This window comes from Monodelphis domestica, chromosome X (assembly GCF_027887165.1).
Source record: "Monodelphis domestica isolate mMonDom1 chromosome X, mMonDom1.pri, whole genome shotgun sequence".
Taxonomy (NCBI): Eukaryota; Metazoa; Chordata; class Mammalia; order Didelphimorphia; family Didelphidae; genus Monodelphis; species Monodelphis domestica.
Genome location: NC_077235.1, coordinates 53,808,850 through 53,821,449, shown reverse-complemented (window position 1 = coordinate 53,821,449; position 12,600 = coordinate 53,808,850). Strand labels below are relative to the sequence as shown.

The window sequence follows — 12,600 nt, the reverse complement described above, 5'->3', positions numbered from 1 at the left end:
AACTACCAAGAAACTTTTTTACTTAATTAGAAAAAATTATAACAAAATTCATTTGGAAGAACAAAAGATCAAGAATATCAAGGGAAATAATGAAAAAAATGTGAAAGATAGGGATCTAGCAGTACCAGACATCAAACTTTACTCTAAAACAGTAGTCATCAAAACAATATGGTATTGGCTAAGAGACAGAAGGGAGGATCACTGGAATAGACTTGGGGTAAGTGACCTCAGCAAGACAGTCTATGTCCCCAACTTTGGGGACAAAGATCCATTATTTGACAAAAACTGCTGGGAAAATTGGAAAACAGTATGGGAGAGATTGGATTTGGATCAACATCTCACACCAAGATAAATTCAGAATGGTTAAATGACTTAAATATAAAGAAGGAAACTATAAGTAAATTAGGTGAACATAGAATAGTTTAGCTGTCAGATCTAGGGAAAGGAAACATTTTAAGATCAAGCAAGACATAGAGAATATTATAAAATGTAAAATGAATAATTTTGATTACATTAAATCAAAAAGGTTTTGTACAAACAATTTATCCAACCATTCTGGAAGACAATTTGGAATTATGCCCAAACGGTGCTAAAATACTGTCTGCCCTTTAATCCAGCCATACCACTTCTGGGTTTATACCCCAAAGAGATAATAAGGAAAAAGACCTGTACAAGAATATTCATAGCTGGACTCTTTGTGGTAGCAAAAAATTGGAAACTGAAGGGATACCCTTCAATTGGGGAATTGCTGAACAAACTGTGGTACATGGTGATGGAATACTATTGTGCTCAAAGGAATAATGAACTGGAGGAATTCCATGGGAACTGGAATGACCTCCAGGAATTGATGCAAAGTGAAAGGAGCAGAACCAGGAGAACATTGTACACAGAGACTGATACACTGTGGCACAATCAAATGTAATGGACTTCTCTACTAGCAGCAATGCAATGATCCAGGACAATTCTGAGGGACTTATAAGAAAGAAGCTCTCCACATCCAGAGAAAGAACTGTGGGAGCAGAAACATAGAACAAAAACAACTGCATGATCAGATGGGTCGGTGGGGATATGACTGGGGATGTAGATTCTAAATGATCACCCTTATACAAACATCAATAATATGGAAATAGGCCTTGATCAATGACACATGTAAAACCCAGTGGAATTGCTCATTTGCTACAGAAGTGGGGTGAGAGGAGGGAAGGGAAAGAACATGATTCATGTAACCATGGAAAAATATTCTAAATTAATTAAATAAATAAACTTAAATTCATAAAAAAAAAGGAACAAAGAAGTAGTAAAAATCTCTAGCCTCAACTGTCTATACAAAAATCACTAGAGTTCAGGTTCCAACAACCTAAGGAGACAGATTTGACCTCTTAATTATCACTGAAACTTGGAAACTTCAAACATATGCCTGGACTATGGCTCTGGATGAGTATGCTTTATTCAAAATGAATAAGAAAGGTAAAAGCAGGGAAGGGTGTATAACACTGCACAGTAAGAAGGTATACTCATGTGAGGAAATACAAGAACCAGAGAAGAGTAGCATAATGGAGAAAACTTAAGTGAAGGTCAAAGGAGAAAGAAATAGATGTGATGTTGTCATTGTAGTATATTACAAATAGTCTGGAAACAAGAAAAACTACTAGGTCTGTATCCCAAAGAGATCAAAGGAAAAAGGGGGGGGGTACAAAAATGTTTATAACAGTTTTTTTGTAGTGGCAAAGAATTGGGAACTGAAGGGATGGAATATCCATCAATTGGAAAATGACTGAACTAGTTGTAGTATCTTGTATATGGAATATATACGGAATACCTTCTTCTCAGCAGTACATGATACATATACAAAGATCAACCATGTACTAGTGCATATGTTCCAAACAAATGTAGAAAAGCAGAAATAATAAATGCCACTTTTTCATATCATAATGTGGTAAAAATTATACTTAATAAGAGTCCATGGAAAGGCAAATTTAAAATTAATTGGAAACTAAATAATCCAATTCTTCAAAACTGGCAGGTCAAAAAAGAAATCAGAGAAACAATTACAGACCTCATTAAAGAGAATGACAATGAGGAGACATCATACTAAAACCTATGGGATACAGCAAAAGCAGTATGCAGGGGAAATTTTATCTTTAATTGCCTATTGTGAAGATTGGATTTGGCTATCTTCTAATTGTAAAAATGAAGGTACTTAGCTCTTCCTTTAGTGTGAAGATTAAATTGTAATCCCCTGTCTGTTTTTAGATTTTAATCCCCAAAGTGTTAACTCAGTATTTAAGTAGATCTACCCATTTTAACTACAAAAAGGTGTTAACTAACTACAAAAGGTGAACTAACCAAAAAAAAGGTGTTAATTAACCACAAAAGGTATAACTAATTTAAAACGGTGTGAACACCCATTTCATACATTGAGTGGGCAGTCCTGGAGAGGAGCAGCTCCTGTGATTGGTAGATGTAAAAATTTAGGGGAGGTGACACAAGAGAAAAAGGTCTTTAAATAGAGGAAATAGAGGCATGATCACAGGATCAAGATCATTCAGTCACTCGAGTTGGACTGGAAGACAGATCACTCGGGGTTGAAGTGAAGAGAGACACTTGAGGAGAGACTGGAAGACAGATACTCAGACTTGGAGTGAAGACACTTGGCTGTGGAACTGGACCCCTGGAGGAGTTCGTGCAGGAGACCTGACTGCTTTCCTTTTAGATGGTCACCATAGTGAGTGAAAGGCTGACTTAGTCTCATTGCCTTTATGGAGATGTGAACCTCCAAGAAAGACTCATAGTCTTGAGACTCCTTTCCCCTAGTGGGGACCTTAACATTTCTACTTGGCTCAGAGGAAGCCAGAGCTTTCTCTCTCCCCTTTTATCTCTTCCTTAATATCTTCACTCTATTGTAAATAATGTGAACTTTAGATTATTTCACCCTACTTAGTCTAACAAAAGCAGGCATGTCTACCCCCATACTTAAGGATTAAGTATTTAGGAGGATGACTTATGACAGACATGTGCTAGCAAATAAGAAATCAGAAACAATTGACAGACCCCTGGGCTCTCCTAAGTCAAGCTTAAGCTACCATTGGTACATGTAAGACACAGAAAAGTGATGTAAAAACAGTTTACATATTTCGTGTCAAATCCTCTCTCTGGTCTTTTTGGCAGTGGAGAGGTGGCTGGAGCACAGGAATCAAAGGATACAACCTTGATTTTCCAGACCCTGATGTCCTACTACCCATTGTCCCTATACACTACTGATGAGCCCCATGTTACCTTAAAGGTGGGTAACACCTATTATGATTGTCTTTTGGACACTGGTGCTTCCAGGTCTGTTTTAAAGAGTACACCTGATGTACATTGCTATTCTGTTGGCTGAGAGAATGTAATGGGAGTGTCAGGGATACCCCAGCGTTAAAACGCTTTCCCCTAGAATGGTGTATGTAGGACCCCTAGAAGTACAACATTCCTTCCTTTTGATACCTGACACCCCTTTAAATTTGCTGGGGAGGGGCCTTCTATGCAAACTCAGAGCCACAATAAATTGCTCCCCAGATGGTTCCTTATCATTGGAAGTACCTGAGGAATCTTTAAAATTACTCCCTGTACTTCTCTCAGAGAGTCAGGAGGGGAAAGAGCATCCCACCTTTGTAATACCTGAAGATTTACCAGAGTCTCTTTGGGTCACAACTTCTTCTGATGTAGGCTTACTCAAGTTGGCTGTTCCTGTGCAGATAAAAACTAAATCTAGCCCACCTCCTTCCATTCCTCAGTATACCCTCTCAAAAGAGGCAATTGAGGGTATTATTCCATTATTAAACTCATTAATTGACCAGAGAATGATAATCCCTTGTAAATCTGAATACAATTCACCCATCCTGCCTATGAAAAAAACATAATTAGGGCCCAATGGTAAGCACTTCTATAGATTCATACAGGATTTGAGGGCTGTGAACAACCACATTATAAAGAGACACTCCATAGTTTCCAACATACATATAATTATTTCTTCTATTCCTAACACAGCTACATACTTTTCAGTAGTGGACTTGTGCTCAGCTTTTTTTTACATAACCACACATGAGAACTCCAGGCATATCTTTGATTTCACCTGGAAGGGCTCTCCATTTAAATGGAGTCATTTGCCACAAGGGTTCGTGGAAAGCCTGAGTTGATTTGCACAAATTTTGAGCCAAGACACAGCTAATAAAACATTTAAAGGCAGTAAATTAATCAAATACATAGATGATCTACTCTTGGCTTCAACAGATGCATAAGCATGTCAGGAAGATAGCAAACACCTTATTTTGGAACGACACAAAAAAGGGCATAAGATCTCGAAGAAGAAAGTTCAGTGGTGTCTCCCTAAAATAGAATATTTGGGGTTCATCCTGACTGCAGGTTCCCACTCTATTTCTCCCAAACAAATTGAAAATATTCAAAATTTAAGCATTCCTACCACTAAGAAACAGTTGAGAGCAATTTTAGGAGCAATAGGGTTTTGTAGGCAATGTATTTCTTGCTATGGGGAAATTACTAAACCCCTTATAGCACTAACAAGGGATTCGGTCCCTGAGCCCCTAAAATTAGAAACAGAAAACCTGTCAGCTCTATCAGATCTAAAACAGGTTATCCTGTCTGCCCCTGCTCTAGGCATCCCAGATTACAACAAGCCATTTACTTTGTATGTACATGAGCAAAGAGGAGTAGCTTCAGGTGTTTAAACTCAGACTTTGGGACCTTCTCAGCACCCAATTGCTCATTATTCTGCCCAACTGGACCCAGTAGCATCAGGAGCACCACCATGTCTTAGAGGAGTAGCTGCTACAGCCTTACTAGTGACAAAAACTGTTGATCTAGTATTGGGATGCCCATTAACAATTATGTGCCCTGAAAAAGTGCTCTACATCTCTTATAATCAGAGAGATGCAAATCAAAACAACTCTGAGGTATCACCTCACACCTAGCAGATTGGCTAACATGACAGCTATGGAAAGTAATGAATGCTGGAGGGGATGTGGCAAAGTAGGGACACTAATTCATTGCTGGTGGAGCTGTGAATTGATCCAACCATTCTGGAGGGCAATTTGGAACTATGCCCAAAGGGAGATAAAAGACTGTCTGCCCTTTAATCCAGCCATTGCTCTGCTGGGTTTGTACTCCAAAGAGATAATAAGGAAAAAGACTTGTACAAGAATATTCATAGCTGCACTCTTTGTGGTGGCCAGAAATTGGAAAATGAGGGGATGCCCTTCAATCGGGGAATGGCTGAATAAATTGTGGTATATGTTGGTGATGGAATACTATTGTGCTAAAAGGAATAATAAAGTGGAGGAATTCCATGGAGACTGGAACAACCTCCAGGAAGTGATGCAGAGCGAAAGGAGCAGAACCAGGAAATCATTATACATAGAGACTGATACATGTCACATGAGCTAATGCAGCCTTAGAATATAGGTTCATCTGCCTTGTAGGTCTTCTACCAGACTGGATATCCACTTATCAGGCATGGTACAGAGGGGACTCCTTTTGTATAAGGGTAGGACTAAATGGCTGCTCAGGTTCCTTTTGACTCTCCCATTCTGTGATTCTGAAATATCAATGGGAGCTTGTCAACTGTACTTTGGGGTGGATGTGGAACCACAGAGTATCATGAGCTTCAAGTAGCTTTTATAAGGCCCCACATGCTAAACCTGGGTTTTTCTGACTCTGAGGCCAGCTCTCTAACCATTGTACAACATTGCTTCTGATGGAGGGAACTCAATTAGGCACTCTAGTACAAAATGGAAAAAATAAATCAAGAAAGGGAGATGGCATGGTCAGGATAGGCTGGAGTATTCAAGAACATTATGCCCATTGGAAAAGATGTCCTAAGTAGACATCTAGGACAGGGTCAGAGACCTGAGGGAATAAGTGTATGATTTTGTGCTCATGTTTTTTTTAACTCTTAACTTCTGTTTTACTATCAGTTCTAAGACAGAAGAGCAGCAAGGGCTAGGTAATCAGGATTAAGTGACTTGCCCAAGGTCATACATCTAGGAAGTGTCTAAGGCCAGATTTGAATCTGGGTTCTCCAAACCCTAGGCCTGATACTCTATTCACTGTGCTACCTAACTACCCTGATTTTATGCTCATGATAAGGTTTATTCTGCTCCATTTCTATGAAGAAAAAAATCTTAATCTTCTTACTAAAGACACTGTCAAGCAACAATCTATTATCGTCACTAACATCTCTGTACCCCAGAAAGACACTTTCAGGAAGTGGCTGGTCAGGATGGGTATGCTAAGAGCCATAGTAGCCAAAGTTTGGAATTGCCCATGTATCTGCCTGCAAGATGGAGCTAACCCTGTGACTCAATCCATTTCATTTTTATTCACTGAATTACCTTGGGAACTATTACTTACTGCATGTAGTCTTTCCACAAGTTTATGATCGCCAAGACAATTTTTAGTGTCAAACCAGGAATCAAAATCCTATAGAGAGGGAAAAAATCTACAATAAGTTCATAGCTTTCTAAAAATTAAATTAACATCTATTGAGACAGTTCACAGTAGCTACAAATGCAAGGGAGAATATAGTCAGGGTCATAGTAGAAGTATAAAGAGGTTATTGGAACATAGAAAAAGGAGCAAGGACTTTTAGGCTGTTGGGAAACTGAGCTGGTAGACAGAAGTCAAGTAGGGTTTCGGGAAGCAGAAGTATATAAGCGTGACGATGGGTAGGATGACCCAAACCGAAACGAGGGGAAAGACACTGCAGGCACAGGAACTAGCATGAGCACGGACAGTTGGAATAGTCAGGGAGTTAACAATATTTCATTCTCCACAGTGTAATTTAATTCCTAATTGAGAATTATCCTAAATAAAATATAATTATTAATTATATGAATGGATAGTAGGAACATCCAGTCTACGGTACAGACCACTGATGCAGAAAAGCCAAAGCTATGACAAAGACAAGTGGACAAACAAGGATTGAGTGAGTGTTAAAGTAGGAGCCAATGGGCAGCTGAGTTTTGAATCTTCAAACAGTTTGGACAGATACAGCAGCAATCTGTGCTTATATCAAAAATGTGGAGAAATGTTACTATAATCTACCACGAGCCCTTCAGCACCCAGATCCTAATGGCTCCAAAAATGGATATGTGACATCACTTTCAAGACAAAATATATAGTACGTTAGACTGCTTTACCATAGCACCTTGACGGTGTTTTGAGTATTAAATGTTTAATTGGCAAGCCTAGGAAAGTAGGCACCTAAGAAAGAGAGACCTGGGCCTGCTTTAGGCAATATCACGTAAGGAAGAGAGGTAACATGACATGCGCAAGTTATGGTCTGGCTAGTCATGAAACCCTAAGATAAAGAAGACAATTTCGCAGGTGTATCCATTTTAAGATCACTCAGAACAGGTTAAATTCTTAATCAGAAACAATATACAGATAAAGCACTGTAACTTCAATCAAATTATATTCTAATAAGTGTGTCCCAAAACCTTTTTTAAATAATATCATCCAATTTGTCAACAGATGATGGTGAACATGAGAAAATAAAAGCACGTAGCTTAAACTTACATCTGCAGAATTGAAAACATCAGGCAGCAAGAAATTGAGTAATGCCCAGAGCTCATGCAGATTATTCTGCAATGGCGTTCCAGTTAGTAACAGGCGGTTTGTGGTCTTGAACTCACGAACGATCTCAGAAAGCTAGAAATATGACAGGTAGATCAATAGTTCCCATTAGTCAGGCAATCAAAGACTTGCCCTCTTCACTCATTAGTCACACAGAACACCAAAAAACTGAAAAACAAAAGTTTGATATAGAACCTTCCTCTTTGAGGAAGGTACAAAATAAGCATCTTTGTGCTTATGAACCACATATGGTACACTTACCTCAGACAATCTTCAGGAAGTTCAGGTTTTTCCATTCCAGGCCACAGAGATCAGACTCAACTATCTCCCTATAGGCCAGGCTCAGCAGCTTCACCTCACAGAGGTCCCCCGACCTTGTTCCCCCACATAACTGATCACCTCTACTGAGCACTATGTTTAGGGACCAGTAACCAAGCCCAATTTCATGAAACTCTATATCAAATTTCTAAGACCTAGAGGAAACATGAAACTTAGTCATCAAAAGGCAACAGAAGTTTTGCATCCCAAGGAAAACTTCCTACCCGGCTTTGAACTAACTGCTAATGATAATGGCCACATCAATAAAACGTTTTGTAATCCTTTGTCTACCCTATTCTGAAACCAACAAGCAAACCACCATCATGCTCCTTCTTGAGGGGCACCATATTCAATTGTTGCTATTGGCCTCTGTACTTGAAGTGTATAATTGAAAATCTGTTACCCTAAAACAGAACTACATTTCCTGGGAGCCCACTGACTTCCTGTCATTACATACTTCCTATAGACAGAGGATATTAGCAAGTGGGCGGTCCTCTTGGCTCTCTTGTGCTTGCAGCGCAAGGGTGGGGATTTTAAATGGGCTAATCAGCCATGGGTACGTGGTCTTTATTTTGTTTCCTCTTTATTCCTTGATTTCTAATGATCATTAATAAATCTCCAAAAATTTAACATTTTTATTATATCAGGTTTAATTTTAATTTTTAAAGTTTTTGGCAACTACAAAGGGAAGAGAAAAGACTCTCAATTTTTTAAGATAGCCGAAATAAATTATAAGCCACGTTTCTCCTGCCAAGGCTTTTCACCCACCCCACCCACCCACTCACCCTCTCTTTGGAGCTGCTACCCTGCTCCTGACAGTTTGTATGTTTGTTTGCTTTCCTTGCCCTACTTTTTGCCCATTTGCCCTCCATACTGGCTGGGCTATTTTTAGCTGGGGGACTCTTGGTGAAAAAGAGACAAGCCTCTTCTCTTGCCCATTTACTTGAGCCTATGTTCCTCAATTCCTCGTTGCTGCCTCTGGCATTGCTGTAGTTGATACTGCCTGCTCCTACTCCTGAATCCTCATCCTAAGCTCCAGCCCCAGCCCAGTCCCAACTCTGGACCTGTTGAGCTGCTGGTTGCTGCAGCTGTGTCTTCAGAATCACAAACTAGCTGGTAAAAACTGAGGTGTATTTTCCCTAGGAAACAATTAGCCTCCTAACTCCCTCTCCATGTGGCTAGGTGTATAATTGAAAATCTGTTACCCTAAAAAAAAGAACTACATTTCCTAGGAGCCCACTGACTTCCTGTCATAATGTACTTCCTGTAGATAGGGGATATTAGGTAGGGACAGGAAGGTCCCACCTCTTGACTTCTGGTCCTGAGCTTGGTGGTGGTAAGGCTAGTGTTTGAACTGGCTGATCAGCCATGGGCACGTGGTCTTTATTTTGTATCTTCTTTATTCCTTTATTTCTAATGATCATTTAATAAACTTCCTAAACTATAATATTTTATTATTAGCAATATAGTTTTAGATTTTACATGGAGAAACTAGCATTTTACCTTGAGGGGGAAGGGAAGAAAGAAGTTACTCTTCCAAACAGGAAGTAAATTACAAGCGTGGCTCATTCTATGAAAGAGCAATGCAGTACCTATTTCAATTTTTTTTCAGGAGTGGACTAATACTTTCACTTATCTTGCCTAATATTCAGGGGAGAAAACTCATCTCCCTACAATCCTTTGCCATTGGGGCCTGCCCAGTCTCTAAGATTCATCCAATTTGGGATTCCCCCTCACCATGTTCAGCGAGGAATTCTCCCTCAGTAGGGGAGAATCAAAAATTCTGACAAAAGGAATCTGGATGGATAGAGAAAGGGACTTTAAAGAGACTGGAGGTGAAAATTTTAAGCCTTTTCAGGCTACATTGTTTTATGAAAGTTTCTGTATTTTATTGACTGTCTGCTTTAAGATTTAATTTTGTTGTTTTAAGTTCATATATTAATGTATTCAATACTATTCTGTTACACTGAATCAATTTAATCTACTGTGTTTTAACTACTCATATATTCTGTTATCTTTCCCCTATAACTATATGGAACAAATATTATTGAATGAGCCCATATAAAAACAGATTTTTCCTCCATTTTGGCTTTGTAAATTGTTACGCAGATGATGGATGGTCTCCCTCAATATGGTTAACAACCATTGGTAATTTTAATGAGCTAAATATTTCAAATTGATTTTAAGGGATCTTTAAACATGATTAAAATTTTTTTTCAACAACTCTGATCATTTTGCCTACCTCTGAGTTATTTTTAACAAGAGGTAAAAGGTCCATTTTAGTAGCTGAAGTGAAGTACAATTATAATCCCCACCTCTTGCATTTGTAAAAATGTGAATGGATGGGACATAGTCTCATACCAAAGGAACGGGGAAGTTGATCCCAGGGCATGGTACCCCTAGATGGCTCCCAAGAGGGAGTATCTCTCATTTGTAACTCTTCAGCTTAATTTATTTCCACCAGAACAATCTAGATTTCTTAGTAATGTTCTAGACCCAAATAAGTTTTATTTTGTTTAAAAATATCTCAACCAAGGTTGAAAGATTTATTACCCCCTGAAAAACCTGTGACAAGTATCCATTAGCTTTAAATGTCATACAGCAGACTCGTGTAAAATATCATAGTGGGTTTGTTTGCTATTGTCATTAAATGGGCTCTTATAACTTTGGGGATTTTGATACTTCTTGAATGTGCATTACCTGTTGTACTATTGTTCTTTATAAAAACTGTTACTTTGTAAATAGTGGATCATGGCCAAGTTTGAAAAGGAAAAGGATCACATTTTGGGGTGAGAAACCTTTGTACTCTACCTTTCCTTAGCTAACATAGTGTGTCAATAATTGGAAGCTATATAGTTTTGATTTTTAAAACTCTATTATTATTGTTTTTGCTTGCATGTGCAATATACTATTTCAGTTCTATTTTTTTCTCTCCCTTTTGTATTTGAAGCACTTGTCAACAGTATTAAGAAGATTTTTCTTTAACATTTTTTGATTTTGCAGTAATATAAGTTTAAAATACATTTGCCCTGATGTCAATATATATATATATATATGTGTGTATATATATATATATATAATATATGACATTGATTATTCTAGCTCCCATTTACTCCTATAATGTAGTCCCTTTTCTCTCTTATAGTATAGCAAATTCCTGTAGTCTTGGCTGAAAATGGGTAAGTGAAATATTACTGCATTTTGTCCTATAGACTTGTGGGATAAGAAATTACTTTAATTGGGCCCTGATTCAAGCACCTGTTATAAACTTTTTATACATAAGACTTTAATAGTCTATATTTCATCCAGAAGTTATCTTTTCTCTTTTATTTGGATTTTTTTGATGTTTTTTATTTCTCTGGCCAATTGATTCATATACCTCATAACTCAGCCACGCATCCCTAAGTGATCCCTGTGGTTTTTTCAACACCTTTTCCAGGGGGGAATGTATTATTATTATTATTATTATTATTATAAAATGCAAAGTTTTGAATTCTTTTGAGAGTAATTTTAGATTAAGAAACATGCTACCTCTCCAAATCCAGAAAGCAAACTATTTGGAGAAGGCACCATGAAGATGCCTCCACACACTGCACCAGAAGATCCAGAGTGAACTTTGGGATGTGGTGAATTGAACTGTGTGGGGTTGAATGCATTTGTTTTGTATGTATACTCTTATGTAGAAGGGGACTGCCCCCTAACTGGCTTTTTGTCAATGTGCCTAACAAACATTGGTTTTGTCCTCTTTTCCTTGTATCCTCAAATTATTGCAATTTCAGTTCGTTATGTTTACAAGATCCATTGGAGAGACTAGTCTTCCACAGATTTCAGGGGGGGCATATAAAATTGAAAATCTATTACCTTAAAAAAGAACTACATTTCCTGGAAGCCCACTGACTTCCTGCTGTTATGTACTTCCTATAGACAGAGGATATTAGTGAGTGGGCAGTCGTCTTGGCTCTCTTCCTTGGGCTTGCAGTCAGCGTGGTGGCAGTGGTAAGCTAAGCGCAGGGATTTTAAATGGACTACTCAGCCATGAGCACATGGTCTTTATTTTGTATCCTCTTTATTCCTTGATTTCTAATGATCATTAATAAATCTCCAAAAATATAACATTTTAATTATTGACATTACTTTTAATTTTTACAGAAGAGGACCAAAATGACATCATGATGTCAGGGCCAATGTACAGCCTGTCTGACTATGGCCGATCAGGATGACTCTAACATGTGCTTCTGGTGGGTGCTACACTACTTCTGTCGCCCAATAAAGTATCCTAGTGGTCCAAAGAGACTTCTCACCCTACTAGGTCAGCAGAAGTTCTTCCAACTGTTGCCAGAGATGAATGGCAAGATTGTCAACACATCTCTTCATGATTCACAGTCCTAATGATATTTTTACAATCAGGTCAGAAAACATTTTTTAATCAAATAACACACACAACCTCCCAGTAAAAGGCAAAAATTATTTCTAAATTGTGCTTATATATTTCTAAACTATACCATATTACCTGCCTTTTGGGGGAAGGAGACAGGGGTGGGAGGGAGGGAAGGAGGAGAAAAAAGAATGTGAAATAGATTTTGGGACATAGATAATATAAGAATTTGTTTCTCTCAAAGTATATGTATTATAATTTATTACATACTTATAACA

General features: G+C 38.2%; 1 protein-coding gene across 1 annotated transcript in view; it reads right to left on the bottom strand.

The window, feature by feature from the left end:
- Positions 1–12,600, bottom strand: part of SMARCA1 (SWI/SNF related, matrix associated, actin dependent regulator of chromatin, subfamily a, member 1) — a 150,078-nt gene that overhangs the window by 84,094 nt on the left and 53,384 nt on the right. The window contains exons 8-9 of the mRNA XM_007507156.3: positions 7,573–7,704; positions 6,406–6,474 (exon numbers count right to left, since the gene is read on the bottom strand). Coding sequence (XP_007507218.1) covers positions 6,406–6,474; positions 7,573–7,704 — 201 coding nt within the window. The remainder of the gene's footprint in view (positions 1–6,405; positions 6,475–7,572; positions 7,705–12,600) is intronic.